This window comes from Quercus suber, unplaced genomic scaffold (assembly GCF_002906115.3).
Source record: "Quercus suber isolate HL8 unplaced genomic scaffold, Cork oak 2.0 scaffold_247, whole genome shotgun sequence".
In the NCBI taxonomy this organism is placed as follows: domain Eukaryota; kingdom Viridiplantae; phylum Streptophyta; class Magnoliopsida; order Fagales; family Fagaceae; genus Quercus; species Quercus suber.
This window is the reverse complement of record NW_027069703.1, coordinates 844,413-865,227: the sequence shown is the minus strand read 5'-3', so window position 1 is coordinate 865,227 and position 20,815 is coordinate 844,413. Positions and strand designations below refer to the sequence as shown.

Here is a 20,815-nt window from a genome sequence, read left to right as displayed (position 1 = left end):
AGGACTACGAACTAATGATGTACAATATATAATTATTTTCCTCTATTATGATTATGCAAAATCATAATATTGAAGACATTAGATTAAGCAAGATAAATTCCATATTGGGCTAAGAACAAACAATCAAAGTTACAACAAAGTGCTTGCGGCTTGCTAGCTAGGTTGGATCTGAGCACAAGAATTGATGCCCACACATGCAAAGGGAAGTATGAGCAACAATACTAGGTAGTAGTCCATTAATTCTTGATGTTAGGTTTATGTTTCTTGTGTTTATATTTTTGTTGATAATATTAGACATGGCAAAACGGGTAGGTCGGGTTGGGTTTGGATCGGGTCAATTGGGTTGTGGGTCAAACGGATCATGGGTCATTTTAGCAAGTCAAAAATAAGTTCGGGTCAATCGGGTTGCGGGTCGGGTCGGGTTGACTCGTATTTTTCACATGGTTTTTTTTTAATTTTATTTTTTTTATTTTTTTACAAAGAAAACAACATGTATTTGCCATTTAGAAAGTTATGCAACAAATTATTTGATGTAAAATGCATTATTTTGAATTCACCACTTATATTAAGAATGAACTCAGTTAAACTTATTAATACTTATTCAATAATTTTAAAATGATACAAATCCTAACATTACTATCTGAAACAAAATAATACAAAGATAAGTAAAACAAATACACAAGTTTTATTTCTACACAATATCAACATTCCAAAACATAAAACAAAATTACAAATGACTTATTGGATAACTCATTTAATAAAGAATAAAAACATATAAGAAATTGGATTTTGCTAATGTAATTAACCATTTTTGAAAAAAAAAAAGTTTCAGAAATTGAAAAAGTATTAACAGCTTTTTCAATTTCTGAGAAAATGTTTCCAAAAATGGATAGTTTAATGTGTGCCCTTAGGGCACACATTAACCGGATCCTAAGAAATTTACAATCTTGAAAATTAATTTTATAATCTATTATTAATTGTGGTTGGCACTCTATTTCAATTTGAGATATACATTAAAGTTTGATTTCTTACTTATTTATATATGGTCTCTTTTATGAATATCATATTATTGTTAAGCAACACATACTTTAAGAAATATCATAATTATTTTGAAAAGCCATTTATTTTGGACATAAATTGTTAAAAAATAGATCTAAGCATTCATAATTTACGCTAATTTGATACTTTGGCTTCACTATTTTCACACTTGTGAATGTTTCACACACATGTCTACATTTTTAAATTTATATTTTTAACTCTACTGTAACCAGATTATCTTGTCATGTACTTTGTTATTTGATATCTAAAAATATTTACTTATTCCAGAATACTTAACCATTTATCTTTCAATTAATTTGCATGCAGTTATGTAAATATATTAATTGTTTCCTTAAAGCTCACAATAAACAATTAAACCAATATTGTCTTAATTTTACTATTTTTTTTTACCCAAAAAAAAGTTTTAAAAAAATGGTTCGGGTTCGGGTTGGGAAGGGGAAAAAAAAAAACATGGGACTTAAATGCAATGATATGATACATGTATATATACTATTTGTTTAGAACATAATTCATATGAAAAATTTAAATGATCCATTAATTAGAAGATTTTGCTATTGAAGGGATCCAAATTGTCCTGTAAAAGTGGTTTCGTATTCGCTTTATGTGATTTAGTATGTTTAACGCTTCTAGTGGTCCAAATATATTGAAAAATCATTTTTGCATTCGCTTTTTTGATTTAGTATGTTCAATGCTTCGAGTGGTCCAATTATATATTGTAAAATCCATCTAGGGTCAACCTTATTGCTGTAGTCTCTATTTATAATTTTATACCTGCTTAGAGTCTATTGTAAATACAATTAAGAATATAAAAAGATGTAACCACTTAGGACTTTATCCCATGGATGGAAGCTTTCGAGCTGAATTACATAATCACTTTGTGTTCTCTCCCTCTCGTTTACTTTTTCTTCCATTTTATTGCCATCTTTGATTTCATCACCTCCAATTCCATATGAGGCAATCTCTCATCCAAAAGTTCAAACAGACATGAAAGATGATAGGCCAAAAACAAATTGACTCCTTGTGATTAAATTAATTAATTAATTAGTCAAGTTATTAATTAATCAATTTAACATGCAAACACGTGGTAGCACAAACAAATCACCAATAAACTAATAACATAATGGAAAATAAATAACACGGTGATTTGTTTACAGATGGAGAAAACCTGACGGCAAAAACCCCATCGGGTGATTTTCAGGTCACTACTCCAGAAACACCACTATTATCACAACAAGCGGTTACAAGTAAAGGAATCCCAAGTACCTTACCAACCTACAATTGAACCCTTACTCCAATACCCAATTAGACTTGTTCTGTAGTGATAGTTCCTTTTTGATGCACAGCTCCTAAGTATGTGACTAACCAATGCGCGGATCCTAGTACGCGACTTCAATCATCAACTAAAAAGAGTTGTTGGCTGCAAAGTTCTTCAGTTCATCCACGATGAAGATCAAGAAGATGCTTGGTCGCAAAACCCAAAGGTGCACATACACAACAACTTCTTTGGAAGAGATGAACTAGAGCATAACTTTGTCTCCGGTCACAATTTGCTTGAACAGAGTTTGCTCAATGCTTGTGCAACTTGTGTACCCTTTGACGGCCCTTAAAACAATCATTTTTTATGTCTAGGGTTAGAAGAAAAGAAGGCTCAAAGACACATCCATGGATCCCAAGAAATCATATCAGAAATTCCGATTTTATAAACCTTGACAAATAAAAGGTGTCGAGCAGGTGTCGATATTTAATGACGGTGCACTTCTTCAGCTTGTTTCTTGGACAGACTTGATGACTTCAACACTTGATCTTGAAACCTTATTTCTTAAAGTATTAAAAACACCTAGAACTACGCAATTACAAGTTGAGTGCGTTTTGTCAAAGGATTAGCTAATTACATAAAAGAATGACATATGTTCTTAACAAGTGAAACACATATGTCCTAACAAAAGACAAATACTAAGGCCAAGATAAATGCCAACGATTATCTCCATTTTGAAGGCAAGATTACCGGGCACTAGGTGGAATTCGAACCTTATCCGACAACAATTGAGTTAACTAGAATCCATAATAGAACTGAAAACTAATGGTGTGTGATATATAATTGTTTTCCTTTATTGTGCTTATGCAAAATCCTAATATTGAAGGAATTAGTTTAAACATAGAAAAATTCACATTTATATTTGGCTAAGAATAGACAATCAAAGTTATAAGGATTTTATGGGAATAGCTCGGAGGGGCACTTCCCTTTGTAAGGAAAGCCCAAACGTCTCACGAATGTCCATGTCTTCCGGCCTCATCTGATTTGGGAGCTTCCAAGCAAAGTAGTGAAGAAGAGAAGCTAACATCAAGTGCACCATTCTGTTAGCTAATGGCAACCCAGGGCATATCCTTCTTCCAGATCCAAATGGAATGAGCTCAAAATTTCGGCCTTTAAAGTCAATGTCTTGCGCTAAAAACCTTTCAGGCATAAATACATTTGGATTTTGCCATACACTTGAGTCTTGTCCCATTGCCCACACATTTATTAGTATTTGCGCATTTTTGGGCACAATGAAGCCACACATTTCTACATTTGTTTTAGCCTTACGGGGTATTAGAAAAGGCGCAGGATTGTGCAATCGAAAAGTTTCTTTCACTATAGCTTGAAGATAATGGAACTTTGAGATGTCTGATTCTTGAACGTGTCCATCCTTGCCTAGGACTTCTTTAAGCTCATCTCGAGCTTTTGCCATTTTTTCTGGGTTTTGTAATAACACTGTCATTGCCCATTCCACAGTGCTTGATGTTGTGCCGATCCCTGCTAGAAACAAGTCCTACAATAAAGGAGTATGAGAATTGATTGCCTAAGTTTATGGCCTATTGTGGTCAGTGCATAATACAAATAGTATGGGTAGTGAACCCCATAAAAATAATGTCAATCAAATCACAACAATTCATATTAGTAATTGTCAGTCCATAACGCGTTACAAATGGTGCTAAAGGTTGAGGCCCACAAACTAACAAAGATCCCAAGGAGTACTAGCCATCAAGTTTGTTGAAGCTATTTGAGGATGAAAACTGGTCATACAGATTGATTAGCATTCATTCCTACTTAAAGTATTATGTGAAATTCACAAATTTATGAATTGCACCAATTAACAGTCTAAAATGGTACCCATATAAATGTGCATTGGAAATCAACATATGGCCTGATTGGCGAAATGGGGGTTGTCTAATTCATAAAGACTTTCCTTAATTTGTCAAAATGAGTAATGACAATGAATATATTGACTTCCCACTATTGATATAGGCAGGTGAGGAGTTAGTACGTGTCTAGATTAAAAAGTTAGTTTATTTTACCATTCAACTTACTTTTATTCATTTCCTGAAAGTAAAAAATATATATATAAATTAAAAAAATAAGGATAAACAAAAATAAAAAGTTGATACAGGTCTCATAAAATCAATCCGACTTCTCAAAAACTTTTTTTTTTTTAAAGTGAATCCTTGTCTCAAAATAAAAAATTATATATCTCCTGTAGGAGCAGAAGTTCTTGATTGATTATAATGAATTTAAATAATATTCTACTACTCAGAACAAGTTTATATTCAAAAAATTCAAAATTATTCAGCTAGTATTAAATATTATTATTTTTGTTATAGATAAATAATGAAGGAGGAAGAGATGAGATTTGAATAAAATACATGATACATCACAAAGTATTTTTTTTTCTTGTTGAGCGAAATACATCACATGCAAGTATTGGGTATAATTGTTTTTCAGATATTTTCTTAGAAAGACGTTTTAAAGAGGTAGTCAATTACCATAAGCAAATGTTTAATATCAAGGAGGCTTATCTCTGAATTAGCTTCTTCAATGAAACTGAGGAGTGAATCTAATACATCATTGCCTGCTTTAGAACCCTTTGATGGAGCTCTTAATTGTAGTCGTTGCTTGATGATACCATCAAGAATCCCAAATATTTTTGTGTAATAAATCCTTGTCCTTTTGCGTACTCCTTGGGGATCAATCAAACGGAGTGCTGGAAAATAATCTGCAATATTAGGCCTTCCAGCTTCTTCGGCAACACCACACACTATGTCCCGGAACTCTTGGGACAAATTGGAGTCATATTGGGCCAAGTCCATAGAGAAAAAAGTGCTTGATATTGAATTAAGAACTGTTGTGAACACTACTCGACCAATGTCAATGGGTGAACCACTTTGGCAACTTTGGTTAACATGGTCAATTAGCTCTTGTACCTTTGTTTGTCGAAGGGCTTGTGTGGCATCAAGACGTTGTGTAGCAAATATTTGGGTAGCACAAGCTTTCCTAAGGTTCTTCCATTTCGAATTTGTGGGCAACCACCCGATTGAAAATTCGTGGTGGTCAAATACACGTGCCATATCTGGGATGGTTCGGCTAGAGAAAGCTTGGTCATTTTTTTGAAGTGCTTCTTTAGCTAAGTTTGGAGAGGAAATGACGGGATTTTTTAGAAAATAACTACAAAACCCAAACAATATTATTAGTTAGGCAACGTTTCAAACATATTGCATTTCTAACAATTCGATTTCAGATGATTCGATTTTACTGTTCATATCCCCTATTTTTTGTCAGTTGAAGAGTCCACGTAGATAAAGAAATCGAGTCCTTTGGAATCATTTCTTATACATAGAAAACGACTTCAGTGGAGTCGTTTTCTATACAAAAAAATCGACTTCACTGAAGTCTATTTCTTTGTGTAGAAACCGACTTCAGTGAAGTCGATTTCTTTGTATAGAAACGGTTTCTTTGTATAGAAAACGACTCCACTAAAGTCGATTTCTCAGTCTCATTAATCCATCCCACAGCACCATCAGTCCCACAGTCTGAACAGGTCACATGGAGGGAACAGAAAATCGATTTCAGAGTACTTGATTTTCGTCAATGGTCCCCATCCCTCCACGTGTTGCCATAGGTCCCAGCTGGGACCTGTTCTGCTCCTTACCGTGGGGCACCTTCTTAAGAATCACTCACAACTCTCTACTCTTAAAAAAACAACTCTCCGAAACTTAGTACTTCATTTCCTAAAAAATAGGCACCTCATTTCCTAAACACATCTCACATAAACACTCTCAGGTAATGTTTTTACAATATTATTTGCTAGTTTTTTTTTTTTTGAAGAAAATATTTAGAACATATTAGGAAAAGTTTTGTTTTTGTTATTTGTTACATATTGTGATTATTTGCTAGTTTTTTTTTTTTTTAATTAATATTAGAACATATTAGGAAAAGTTTTGTTTTTATCTCTCTCTCTCTCTCTCTCTCTCTCTCTCTCTCTCTCTCTCTCTCTCTCTATATATATATATATATATATAAAAGAAATGAGGAATTGTTGGGAGTGTGGGGGCATTTTTTAGAAAATAACTACAAAACCCAAACAATATTATTAGTTAGGCAACGTTTCAAACATATTGCATTTTTAACAATTCGACTTCAGAGGAGTCGATTTTATTGTTCATATCGCCTATTTTTTGCCAGTCGAAGAAGCCACGTAGATAAAAAAATCGAGTCCTTTGGACTCATTTCTTATACATAGAAACCGACTTCACTGAAGTCGGTTTCTATGTATAGAAAACGACTCCAGTGAAGTCGATTTCCTAGTCTCGTCAATCCATCCCACGCACCATCAGTCTCGTCCCACAAGCTGAACAGGTCACGTGGAGGGAACAGAAAATCGATTTCAGAGTACTCGATTTTCGTCAATGGTCCCCATCCCTCCACGTGTTGCCATAGGTCCCAGCTGGGACCTGTTCTACTCCTTACCGTGGGGCACCTTCTTAAGAATCACTCTTAAAGAACCAACTCTCTACTCTTAAAAAAACAACTCTCTACTCTTAAAGAAACTCAGTACCTCATTTCCTAAAAAACAGGTACCTCATTCCTAAACACTCATCTCACATAAACACTCTCAGGTAATGTTTTTACAATATTATTTGCTAGTTTTTTTTTGAAGAAAATATTTAGAACATATTAGGAAAAGTTTTGTTTTTGTTATTTGTTACATATTGTGATTATTTGCTAGTTTTTTTTTTTTTAATTAATATTAGAACATATTAGGAAAAGTTTTGTTTTTGTTATTTGTTAGTGTAAATATTGTGATTATTTGCTATTTTTTTTTAATTAATATTAGGACACATTTATATAAGATCATGAATGGACTTAAGAAAAATTATCTATAATGACTAGTAATATTATGATTAATTATTGGGAATATTTAGTACATAATTGTGATTAAATTACAACATATTGGGAATTTTTTTTTTGTTAGTGTAAATTTTGTGATTAAATTGTTTGCTATGTTTTAAAAAAAAAAAATTAATATTGTGATTATAGGGAATATTTAGTACGAAATATTGTGATTATTATGTTATTACTCACCATTTGGGAATATTTGTTTTGTTTGTTAGTGTAAATATTGTTGGCATTTCATACGCAAAGTTGTGTGATTGATGTTGATTGAGCGTTATAAATTTGTTACTAACACAATTGCACTTGATGATCTATAGGTTGACAATGATCCATATAAATATATACTACGGTGGACCCCTTAGCAGTGCCAAACCTTATGACAGATGCTCATTTCAAGGTCCGGGTATCCAGTGTTGCTATATAATGATACGCCGTAAGTTAAAGACCCTGAATGAGCTGAAAGTAAAAATTATGGAAGAGTCGCAAGTGAACCCTACTTTACATCACATACATATTACTTTCCGTTTTCCATATGAAGTCCTCAATCAATGCATTAATTACAGAAATATGGCGATAACAGAGGACAAACATGTGAAATTCATGTTTAGTAAAATGCAGAAATGGGAACAAGTAGTAGATTTTGAGTTATACGTCACTTTGGAGCCACGTGTGGAAGTCGGCGTAGAGGAAGAAATTGTACAAATAGCTACATCTCTACAGTTTGCAGTCCTAGATGATCGATGCACCACATTGGGAGGCTATACACCCCCTTTTCAAGAGACACCAGCAACAATTGAGAGCGAACCTGGAAATAGATATAAAGATCAATTTTGTACACATAGAGGTGAATCCTCTACAGTTCCAGTAGTTAAAGATGAAGACGAAGACTGTGTTGGGGAAGATGTTGACGATAGAGATGAGTACGAAGAGATGATTGACAATGGCGACTTTGACAGGGGTCTTGATGACCATGAAATTACTCCCATTCTTCATGTTGATGATATGGCTGAATGTGATGAAGATGATGCGAACGCTAATGTTAGAGTTCAACATGTTACAAATACGACCCCCGTTTATGAACCTCCTGCCTCATCATTTTATGAAAATACTTAGGAAAATATGGTTGATCCTGAAGTTGATCAGCAAGCATTTGGTTCTTCTTGGAATGCAGACATGAATTTTGCGAAAGGGTTGATTTTTGCGAATAAAGAGGCAGTGAAACGTGCATTAACAATTTACGCCGCAAAGCATAATAGAAACATTATCACTAGTAGGTCGACCAAAAGTAGACTAGCTGTGAAATGCGTCGATGAGTCATGCATATGGTACGTTGGGACAGTCGAGAAGCCTGAATATGGACTATGGATGGTCACATCTTATAAGGGTCCTCACAGTTGTATACCCCTTACCATGGCCCTTGATGGTAGAATGATGGATTGTAATTTTCTTGCAGCAGAATTTGTTCCATTGTTGCAAGAAAAACACACAGCAACAATTTATCACCTCAGAGATTTCATTAAAGGGAAGTATTATGGGCATAAGCTTTCTTACTATAAGATATGGGATGCGAAACAACAAGCTATTGCAAAGATATTTAGGGATTGGGAAGAGTCTTACCAAAGGTTGAGAAAGTTATTATTGGCATACTTGGATCAAGAACCTGGCACCCGGTTCTGGTGTCACACCATACCTAGGGACGAGTTCGGTGATACAATATTGCGCTATATATTTTGGGCTTTTGCTCTATGCATTGAAGGATTTAGACATTGTAAGCCAGTGATCAGTATTGATGGGACCCATTTGTATGGTAAATATCGAGGGGTGTTGTTGATTGCAATGGCCACCGATGCCAACAACAAGGTTTTGCCTCTCGCCTTTGCCGTTGTGGACAAAGAGTAAGGGCCTAGTTGGAGGTGGTTTTTAGAACGCCTCAGGAATGCACTGGGGGATGTGATAGCAGATAAGGACATCTGCATAATTTCTGACAGACATAAAGGTATTCAAAATGCAATTGCAAACTGGCCTAGAGATGATGATGGACGAGTACGAGTAGTTCATAGATATTGCCTTCGACATGTTGCTAGCAACTTCAACACGCATTTTCAGGACGCTAGTTTAAAGTCATTGGCCTTGCAAGCGGGGTATGCTACTCAGGAAGCTAAATTTGAGTTGTACATGCAACCTATCAAGGAAGCCGAGATTGAGGCCCTTGGGAAGAAACGGAGAACCGAGCAGCAGGAAAGTGAACCCGACTCATCCATCATGCCATACACGTATCTAATGAAAGAGGATTTACAAATGTGGACCCAGCTATATGATGGTGGATACAGTTATGGGGCTATGACAACCAAAGTCTCAGAGTGCTTCAATGGAGTACTCAAAGGTGCCCGTGGCCTACCCATTGCTGCAATGGTTGAATTCACACACAGCAAACTTGTTGCGTATTTCCATGATCGACACAAAGAAATTACTCATGATCTCTCAAATGCCAAGGTATGGAGTAAATATGCCTTAGAAATCTATGGAAAAAACCTGCAAAAATCTATTTCACACCAAATAGCAGTATATAATAATCTGAATGGTATATATCAAGTAATTACTGCATACAACATCAATAGCTCTGGAGGGGGACACCATAGTCATGAAGTAAACCTAATAGCCAGAACGTTGTTGTGGAAAGCGGCAAAATCGAAAGATCCCTTGTTCTCATGCAATTAAAGATCTTCAGCACTTAGGGCAAGATGCGACTACATATATTGACCCATGTTATAGTTTGGAAAACGCCATTCGCACCTACTCACATCCATTTGTGGTGCCAATGTCAGATACATTGTGGAGGGATGTGGACGGTCCAAAGTGGGTGCCTGACCCAAACCTGTTGCGGGGCAAAGGTCGACCTGTGGCATCTAGGATATGGAATGAGATGGATGGGGTTCAGCGAGAACCGGGAACCCGAAGGCCAGATTCTGACTTGAGGGAGATTCAACAAAAGCAGAGCTGTGGACTATGCCAATGTCATCAACATTTAGTTTGTTGTCTCATAAAGTGCAGGGGCACTCACATCATTCAGTCTCTGCAGCTTCTCTGCTTCAGCCTGTTTTTTTTCCCATTCCTCCCTAGCTTTCCTATTCATTGTCATGATTTGTTGTTGAACATCTGAGGTGACAACAATTCAATGTCTTGGTTTCTCAATATCAACCCGCTACAACGATCCACAAAAATTCAAAACCATTTAATCACCAATAATTCAAGTGAGAATAAAAAAGGAGGAAAAAATCTGACCTGTTTTGACAGTCTAATTAGATTACTTATTAGTCCGCGCATTCTTTCTTCCACGCATTGAAGGTTTAGTTGCATTGCATAAGAAAACATGTAACTTGTAAGCTTTAATAAAGAAAAAGGACCAAATATCTAGCAGCTCACTAGTGACAAGCAACTATGAACAAATGATTACATGACACATACATTTACTTTGCATAATTATATTTTTGCAGCACAAAGTAGACCAGAGAGAAAGTAAGTCCATTTTAAAATTATTCATCCACACAAGGTTTTTACAGTAGAAGTTAAAAGGAACAATATAGCATTTAAAAAATGCTCTGACACATCTACCATTATTAAAAGTAAAGTGCAAAGAGACATCAATGCTAAAGAAATGCTTGAAGAGAAATCCTATGATTCTACTCTCATATATAATTTCTTTGGGTGACACCTAAAATCAAATCCAAATAAAGGCACTAAATTTTAATATTCAAATTTTATAGACTTTGCTTGAAAAAAGATTACACAAAGGAAACAGTACGTTAACCATACTTGCATTAGTAAAGCCCCCTTTGCAGCAGAGGACACATCATCATTGATGGAACCAACCCAAATTCTTAAAGCAGCACAATCAACAAAAGCAAAGCCATAAACAATTGAACCATTATCCAGGCCACAATTTTCCTAAAGAGAAAATTTAACAAAACATAGTGTTAATATATAGGAACAAATTTTCAAGTAGATAGCAGCAACAAGATAAACTCATAAAACCATTACTAATTCAAGTAGTGCCAACTTTAAGAGGAAAAGGTGCAGGAGCATGCTATAAAGTCAACTGCTGCATTACATACGATTTTTTTGAGATGAAAAAATTAATAATAATAAATGCGTGTTCTTCAAGGTGCCCAACTTTATATCTTCACAAAGAACAAATTATAAGACAAGTGAACTATAGCATATAAAATAATAAAAAATATCGTAGCAGAAATTTAAATAAGTACTTCATTAAACTAAATCTCATCCTAACTACCAGCAGATGGCTAGATCAAACAAGTGCTTCTAATAAACTCTCTCTCTCTCTCTCTCTCTCTCTCTCTCTCTCTCTCTCTCAATTTTGTCAGTGTAGCAGAGGAGTAAAAGATTGTTGTTTCAGCTATATGATGATCCTTAAAATCTCAAAAAAATTAAATACACATTTTTGCAATAGGAATGCAGAGAATGCTTCTAAATTACCTCTTCACTAGGTACTTGCCTTGCTAATGCAAGTTTATTGGACCAGTGAGGATTATCTAACTCAAAGACAGCAGGTTCGTAAGGTATAATTGCATTGGAAGTACAATGATTCAGTGGCATTATTTTCCCTTCTATAACATGTACACCTAGAGCATCTAAGAATAAACCTTTCCTCCCGTGGATACCGACAATCTTTCCTTCCTTCAATTTGGTGGCAAAACTGGTTCCTTGTTCTTCTCCAAATGGCCCATACTTCCCTTTCTAGGTGTAGAAAGTGAGTGACCTGATAACACTAGGCCCCATGTACATCAGAGGACCATATGAGCCTACTATATGCGTCAAAACTTCAGATGGGAAATCAAAGATTATCTGCAGAAAGTGCACAACAAATATGCTGGTGAATTTTGATCCCAAACTAATAGGTACTGTTGATATAAGTGTATAAATGCTATATGGAAAGAGCTTGATTCACCTTTTCATTTTTAAATCCTCCACTGCCACCATGTCTATTTCCCCATATGGCATCCCCATCACAATCATACAAGGCTCTTATCCAAACAATTCCAACATTGCGCGACAAATTAATTTGTCTAATACCTGTGTAGGTTCCATCATCAAATGTAGACCCGCCAATACCACCCCAGGGTCCATATGTTACAGCGCCATCAACTCTCGAGGGCACCTTCTCAATGCTTGGCACCTGAAAATGAAGCTTTAATCTAAGTTTCATCTTGTGCAACATATAGAAGTGAAAAAGTGAAACTTTTTTTCTCCCTGGAATAAAAATTTCCTAATAGAGATTGCTCAATACTAAGCATATGAAATGAAGCTTTAATTTAATTCCATCTTGTGCAACATATAAAAGAGAAGAAAAGAGTAAACTCCCTATTATTTTTGACTAGAAATTTCTAAAATAGAGGTTGCTTACCTTTTCTTTGATCTCTACCTTGTTGTATTCTGTAGTAGAAAACCCCCTAGTTTTTTTCTGTAGAGGGTTGCCATATTCATCCTTTTGTCTTACAGCAAGAACTATATCAAAGTTTTCTCCAACGCTCCCTTGTATTACAGAGTAGCCAACCTTCTCAGTCCCATTTGCAACGTAGCTTTCTGATTTAAGCATAACATTGGACGAATATTGCTTCTCAACTAGTTTCAAATAAGCTCCAATTGCATCAAGATACCAGCCAGACTTGCCATGGAACCCAACAATCTTGCCCCCAGCCATTGGGAATGAGAAATAGGTTCCTTGTTCAGTACCAAATGGTTCATATGTTTTCCTGTTGCTTTCAAAAGAAAGTGATCGAACAAACACTGGTCCCCATTCATTTAAGCAACCATAGTGTCCATGTATTGAAGTTAGGAACTCATCTGGGCAGTCAAGCTTGACCTGCAAGGCATAAATTGTGTATTAAACACCTACTAGATTCAGAATTTTTTTTTTCATTGTTTATACTGTACATAGCAACTTCGTTGATGGTTAACTCCAAAACAAGATGATGAGCAACTTCAATATTGTTATGTAAAGTAATAGAGATTCACCTTCATTAATTTTGTATATGGATGGTTACCAATAGCAAATGACATTCATCAATTATCATTAAGCATACTGCTTATGGACTCAACAATGCCTTTCTTAAGACATCCAAAAATATCTGGGGTGTCATTACTAGTACCTAGAAGATAACATAAACAATTTGCATTAACATAACACTAGCAAATGAAACTTGTGAATAGAAATTTAAATCTAAGATTAGGAAAATTATTTCCACGTAATAAATTAATAATAAAATTCACATACACATTCAGATGGGGTGCTGATCCTAATGCATTTTACGCTTATGTTGTCTCGTATAGTGCCTGGTATGTGGGGGAGGGGGTACTGCATCTCCTTGGTGAGGCTCCTCGCGTTGCTGCAAAGATGGAGTTACAACCAAACAATGGATTACATGAATTCTACTACGAACCATAACAGCAATTACTTTGAATTCATTACATTAAATGAGTTGTCATACCGTGGGGCCAACCTTGTGTCCTGCTTTGTGACCACCTGTCCCACAAGGAGGTGCTTTTGTTGTGCGTTTAGGTCGACCTTGTAGGGGTAACTGTAACCCAACAACTATCTGCTCATTATCAACATGCACATCTGGCTGTTTTGCTTGACTCCCAACAACTGGAGATCCTACAACTGCGGGGGAGGATGGTGTAGCAGATGAAATGTGAGTGACACCCATAGTCATGGGATCTATACGTAGTCCAGGAGTGGGCATGAATGATATGGAGTGACTATGGGGTGGTACATGGTCTATATGACCAATGCTGTCCAAGGGGGATTGAGTGTGCATGACAGGAGGGGTCTGACTAAAACCATAGCCGAGATCAAAGGATGGCGGAGTAAATGAAAAATGAGCGGGGTCAAAAAATGTAGGTGAGGTGTGTGAAGGGATCTCGGGGTGAGAAGATGCATGAGCAGTGGGTAAAGGGATCTCTAGGTCAGGAACTGCATGAGTAGTACGTAGAGGGATCTCTGGGGAAGGCGATGCATGTGGAGGTGGAGGAAACTCTGGGGCAAGAGATGCATGTGGAGGTGGAGGGAATTATGGCGCAGGAGATGCATGTGGAGGTGGAGGGGGATCCGGCCTACTGACAACCTGATGGGGTGCACCACGGTGACCATGGCTATGGCCTGTGCTTGGTCGTCCAGTATCTTCTGCCACATTTGGATTTGCCTCATCGGTCTCTTCCAAGGGAAGTTTGGCAGTTATACGATGAAGGTGTTCCACATATTTAAGTAAAGCTGAGATATGCTTGTACATGGGACTGCCTACTGTATACTGCATCAACATCTGCTTGTGACTGGCAAGCTGCAAGTACAAAAATAAAATTAGTACATCTAACAAAAAAAAGGTGATACGTAACAAAAATTGAAAAGAAAGGTCAAAGCGATTACCATAATAAGAAGTGAAGCGGAAGTGTGGTCGATGAACTCCAAGTCACCCTATTATACCAATTGAAGTATGGATGAGCAGGCGACATATCACCCTGTAGTCGTGCTTCATGACATAGAGATCGTGCTCGACTATTCCATACTTGGACATGCCCATAATGTTTGTCCCCCCAATTCACCTCTATCTTCCCCCTTAGGTCTATGTCATGAAGGGCGTCGTCAATATCAACATATGGGGGGATTTCTTGTACCATCCCAAACTGACAAAGAACACGGTCCGGTGTATGTTTTTCCACTAGCCAGAAGCATACAAGCGGCACCTTCACCATCCATACGTCCCTTCCTGTGACACAGAACGGAGGCAGGTGGGCTAAGTCATCTTGATATGGTTCCCACACAGTCCTACAATTAAGAAAGAGAGTCAATACTTGAAATTGAGAATTTGAAGTAATCAACAACAATAAATGATGGGCAATCGTAAATTGAACATTACATACCACTAAGTTATATACCAAACAATGATTATCTAAACATATGATTAGTGGTGGAGCTAAAAATTAATAACACTTGTATTATACATCAATAATAACATATGACCTCAGTGGTTGTAAAACGATATATAAAAATAAATAAAAATCCTATTAATTTTCAAGATTTGAGGAATATCAAGGTTAAAATTTTATTTTCTGTGTCTAACAATGTGTCATGTCGTTTAAATTATGGATCTATTTCCAATTTTCATAATCGATCAAGGAAGAGACTTACTTAATGGACAGTGGAGAAGGTGCAAATGGTGGGCCATATGCATCATCTGGTGGGAGGTCCTCCTTCCTTGGGCATAAAAAAGGGAGTCTGAACCATGCCCAATACTGAACCAGTAGCAAGGCCCCACCAATCTGACTGGCACCACTGTCGGTTGCCCTGCATAACTCTTTATACAACCATGCGAGGCAAGCGCTCCCCCAACTGTACTGACGTGGATTGCGAAGGCCCCTCAACATCTGCAACTACATCATATGCACCATATCGCCAGACTTGTCGGCGAAAATTGTGTCTGCCAGCAGTGCTAGAATATAACACCGTGCATATTGATGCACAACCACCTCTGCTGCATCATTAGGCAACCCATGGTCAATTTTTTCCAGTAGCTTCTTAATTAGGATCCTTTGTCCTTTAAGCACATTCCCATTAGGAGGAATTCCAAGCATACTCTCACATTCATCTTCCCATGTCAAGTTAGTTATTCCAACAATTGCCTCACCATCAATTGGAATCTCGAAAATAACTTCCACATCTTGCAATGTGATTGTTGTCTCGCCACATGGCAGGTGGAAGGTGTGGCTTTCAGGCCGCCATCGCTCAACCAAGGCCGTTATCAAATTATTATCAATCTCTCTACACGGGGTCCTATGCAGCCCAATTAATCCTACTCTCTTGACAATGTCGATGATGCGATCATCCACCACTATGGGGCATTGTTTTCGGAGCTCGTCATTATGACCACGGCATTTCAGTGCCCCTGGATCCTGCACATGATAGAACCATGGTGATGAGATGTAATATGTCATAACCTTTGTATATGTGATAGTAGCTATTGATCCCAAAAAACAAAAATAAAGCTGCTATGAAGGGAAATTAAAATATCATCCCAAAAAAAAAAAAAAAAAACAACAACAACAACGGGAGCAAAATAAAAGAAATGATGCAATGCACTTGATACATTTGATAGAATGCTAGTGCACAGTGCAGAGCTATCAAACATTTACTAAATTGATAATTAATAACCAAATATTATTCATGTAATATTTAATTATAAAAAGACCCATTTGAAATTATTATCTTACAATTTTATATCATACAAACAATTGTATGATAATTTTTTTTCTCCTCTAAAATAAATAAATAAATAAATAAAATAATTGACCACATATAGCTAGCCTTAATGGAGTTTTGAATGCTTAATTATCACTGGTCAGCGCTAGAATTAGAACTTGGAAGGTTTTCAATGCTAGTTTTATTGTTGCCAGCTAGATTGAGAGCTTTTGTTTCTATTTTCTAAGTGGTGGTTAATATAATAATCTCAGAAGTAAATTTGGAAATATGTTTTATGCTCGACTCTCTTGTCCCACACATACAAAAATTATATTAAAAGAGTTAATCTATTATAAGCATAATGCAATAAAATTTACAACTTCAACTTATCAAAAAAAAAAAATTACAACTTCCTAAACACCGATTGCAAACATATAAAACCAAAATTTTGAAGGACAATTATGATAAAATATAATATAAAAGGATAAGAAGAGAATATTCAGCATGTGGTCGGTTTTAATTTTACCTTATTATCCCAAACAGCGCACGATCGATGAGTTGTTAGAAACCTTAACACTGAATGCTCAATGGGACTAGGTCCGAACTCATCACGACTCTGAGCAGGAACAGCAGCCATACTGCACAAAGTTTAGGGAGTCAAGTGTAATATACGCACATGTTGAACATAAATTGGCAAGGATCTCAATGTATAGCCTAATTTCTTGCACAAACGATAAGTATGACAATCAACCACAGGGAATAAAGATACATATAAAAAACTCAATATGCTGCTGAGTTGAATTGGGATAATCCTAATTCTTTGGGATATATAGTGTCAAATTGGTTTATTTTTAAGTGGTAATTTAGTATAATTTAATTTATTTCTATTGGTTTATTTTGTTTAAAATATAAGCAAAACAAAAATATAACTATCTAAGGTGGCAAGTTGTTAATAGTGGATAGTAAAATAGTATTTAATGATGAACTCTTATGAGATTCAATAATAATATGCGAACTCAACAGGTGTGAAATTTGTTATAAAAAATGTTGTATCAATAACATTGCTCAATTTTTCACACAAGACAAGTTTCTCTATGTAAATTCCTAGAATTACACGAGGGTTCAAAATTAAGACACCCATCATATATATAATTTCTTCATTTGTGAAGAAATTAAGACACCCATCCAAAGAATCCCTATGGTTTGGTTTTTTTTTGTTCACATCCTGAAATTTGAAAATAACATTATTTTCAAAGAAAACAAATATAGCCAGTGCATCTAACCCTCACTGATTAGGGTAGCGAAAAAATCCATTTTAACCACACACTGAAGTAAACCAAATTGTACTTGGAATTAGACAACGGAAAAACAAATGACTCACAATTTTTAAGGCAATGGAAGCATTAAAATGTACACAATTATCAGCATGAACTTTATTCGGTAATTAAAAATAATATCCCTATAAATTTACACAATTATAATAGCAATTATTTATTTTTACACAATGTTACATAATCTAACTTAAGTGAATTTTAAGTTTGGTTGTGATGATACTTCTTCTATTATATAAGCAATAGAAGCATTCATGTTAATCTTTGTAAAATAGAAAAAGCTCCACATTTTTCTCAACTAACTTAGCTCTTATTTAAAAAATAAAAAATAAAAAAAAATAAAAAAATAAAAACTTACCTTTCATATTATGTGCAATTATATAAAATTCATTCATATTTACAATAGCTATGCAAATTTACTGTGTCATTATTCATTTTACATTTAATTTTTTATTCTTTTTTTACATTTTACATTTTATTTTTTTATATATTTTGAGAATAAAAAATTAATAGTTTAATGAAATATATTTTAAAATAAATAATATAATACAGTATTTTTAAAAAGTTGTTGCATAAATGGTTTCAAAAAAAAAAAAGTTTTTACGTTTTTTTTTTTAGAAGCAAGTTGTTACAAAAAATAGAAATAGTTTGTTCATAAAAAAAAAAAAATATATATATATATATACTAAAATACTGAAATTACAAATGCTCTAATGCTATTGAGTGGGTTTTGAATACTCCGGCAAACACATTTTAGTTTAGATTTTAGAAAACAAAAAATTTGAACCACAAAAATTTGTAAAACATGAAGAACATTGTATAAGTGTAAAAAAAAAAGCTCAAGCACATTTTATTAAAGGCCACAATCAATGCATGCCAATCAACCATTACCAATAAACCCAGAAAAAAGAGAGAGTTCTTACTTTTGTGAGGTAGTCGGAGCCAAACCATTTAGGGAGAAAGACTGAGCGAGCAGAGATGGAGCACGGAGCGGAGGGGCGACAGCAACGGCGACGGAGTGACAGAGTGAGAGGGGGCGACAGCGACGGAGCGATAGCACGGTAACGGAGCGAGAGGGAATGAGAGTCACAGTGATGGCGACAGAGCTTGGTGAGTGAGACTGTGAGAGGGAATGAGAGTGAGAGAGCGAGAGGAATGAGAGTGAGACTGAGGGCAGTGTCAGAGTGAGAGGGACTGAGAGTAAGAGGGACTGCGAGTGAGAGTGAGAGAGAGAGAGACTGAGATACTGTGTTTTGAACGTTTTGTGTTTGAAACTTAGTTTTTTTTTGTCTCAGACAAAAAAAGCCTTTTTGATGAGTGACACATGGTTCAAAGGAAAACGACTACACTATAATCAACTTCCTTTGAACCAAACCGAGTCCACTATATTCGGTTTCTGGGCTTGGAAAACAAATTCAATTTACTCGGTTTCTTGGCCTATAAACCAAGTCCACTAAACTCGTTTTTTGGGCTTACAATACAACTCCAATAAACTCGATTTTTGGCCTACGTGACCACCACTTGGCCACCTCAGCTGCTGGCAAAAACAGTAAATTCGAATTCAGTATACTCGTTTTTATGACCCAAAAATCGGGGATTTTTAAGAAATTAACTATCAATCCCAAACTATATCGTTAGTTAGGCAAACTTTCAAACTATTTGCATTTTTAACAATTCGAGTACTTCAGAGTCGATTTTCCTGTTCAAATTCCCCGTTTCGCCAGCAGCTGAAGCGGAGGAAAGTGGGAACGTTACGCAGAAGTCGACTCCAGACGAGGCGAGCTGTATGTATAGAAGTCGACTCCAGAGGAGACGACTTCTATACATAGAAGTCGACTCCTCTGGAGACGACTTCTATACATAGAAGGCGACTCCTCTGGAGACGACTTCTATGTATAGAAGTCGTCTCCAGAGGAGTCGACTTCTATGTATAGAAGTCGTCTTCTCTGGAGTCGACTTTTGTCCATTCCTGCTACACATCCCATCCCAGTCTCATCCATGGCAGAGAACACGTGCACAGCGAAATCGTCTTCTCTGAAATCGATTTCTAAGAATTATCCTCCCCTCTCCACGTGTTGCCATGGGTCCTAACTGGGGACTTTTTTCCTTCTTACCCGGGTCACCCTTCAGCACTTTTTGAACATATCAGCTCTTCATCTCACAGTTCTTCTCCCTCACTTGCACTCACACAACACTACATTCAGCTCTTCTTAAAACAAACAACACTCATCATCTCACAGCTCTTCTCCCTCACTTGCTCACACAACACTTTTCATCTCAGGTAATGTGATTTGCTAGTTTTTTTTTTTTTTTGAAGAAAATTTTTAAAACATATTAGGAAAAGTTTTGTTTTTGTTATTTGTTAGTGATATTGTGATTAAATTGTTAATATATTGTAATTTTTTTTTTTTTGTTATTTGCTAGTTTTTTTTTAACACATTATACACACATTTATAAAATCATGAATACTTTAAGATCATAATACACACATTATATTATGATGATTATGGGGAATATTTAGAACTAAATATTGTGATACTACAACATATTGGGAATTTGTTTTTGTTAGTGTAAATATTGTGAATAAATTATTTGCTAAGTTTTTTTTTTAAAAAAAATAATATTGTGATTATTGGGAATATTTAGTACAAAATATTGTGATTAATTATGTTATTACAACATATGAGAATATTTGTTTTGGTTGTTAGTATAATTATTGTGATAATATGCTAAGTTTTTTTTTTTTTTTTTTAAATTACTATTGTGATGTATTGGGAATATTTAGTAGTAAATATTGTAATCAATTGTTAGGTATATTTAGTAGTTTTAGGTCTTTATCATGGATATGAAATGGATTATGAGTTGATATCTAAGATAGTATTTGTAACAAAGATTTCAATGGATAACTGGTTGGTATGTAATATTTTTGTTCATCATAACTTATTTGAATGGGTTTTGAAAGTCATG

General features: G+C 35.5%; 2 protein-coding genes and 1 pseudogene across 2 annotated transcripts; 1 reads left to right on the top strand and 2 right to left on the bottom strand.

Annotated features, from left to right (window-relative positions):
* Positions 1-3,260: 3,260 nt before the first annotated feature.
* On the bottom strand, positions 3,261-6,934 carry LOC111996595 (cytochrome P450 76T24-like). The gene is made up of 3 exons (XM_065780817.1): positions 6,930-6,934; positions 4,861-5,539; positions 3,261-3,869 (listed from the first exon to the last, which is right to left on the bottom strand). Exons 1-3 carry the CDS (start codon positions 6,932-6,934, stop codon positions 3,261-3,263), a joined length of 1,293 nt encoding a protein of 430 aa, XP_065636889.1.
* A 1,452-nt stretch (positions 6,935-8,386) lies between these two features.
* Positions 8,387-10,427, top strand: LOC112033536 (uncharacterized). Its single transcript, XM_024066310.2, has 3 exons — positions 8,387-9,162; positions 9,256-9,760; positions 9,927-10,427. Exons 1-3 carry the CDS (start codon positions 8,387-8,389, stop codon positions 10,425-10,427), a joined length of 1,782 nt encoding a protein of 593 aa, XP_023922078.2.
* A 1,229-nt stretch (positions 10,428-11,656) lies between these two features.
* LOC136070630 (jacalin-related lectin 3-like) lies at positions 11,657-13,160 on the bottom strand (annotated as a pseudogene).
* Positions 13,161-20,815: the final 7,655 nt, after the last annotated feature.

What these genes read in the sequence shown, in the direction of transcription:
- LOC111996595 (XM_065780817.1), bottom strand. An exon ending in ATATTAAACATTTGCTTATG is followed by an intron (nt 3,870 to 4,860) that starts GTAATTGACTAC and finishes CCTTTATTGTAG; the next exon opens with GACTTGTTTCTAGCAGGGAT.
- LOC112033536 (XM_024066310.2), top strand. Translation starts at nt 8,387, where the DNA reads ATGGTTGATCCTGAAGTTGATCAGCAAGCATTTGGTTCTTCTTGGAAT. An exon ending in TTTGCCGTTGTGGACAAAGA is followed by an intron (nt 9,163 to 9,255) that starts GTAAGGGCCTAG and finishes AATTTCTGACAG; the next exon opens with ACATAAAGGTATTCAAAATG. An exon ending in ATGATCTCTCAAATGCCAAG is followed by an intron (nt 9,761 to 9,926) that starts GTATGGAGTAAA and finishes TAAACCTAATAG; the next exon opens with CCAGAACGTTGTTGTGGAAA.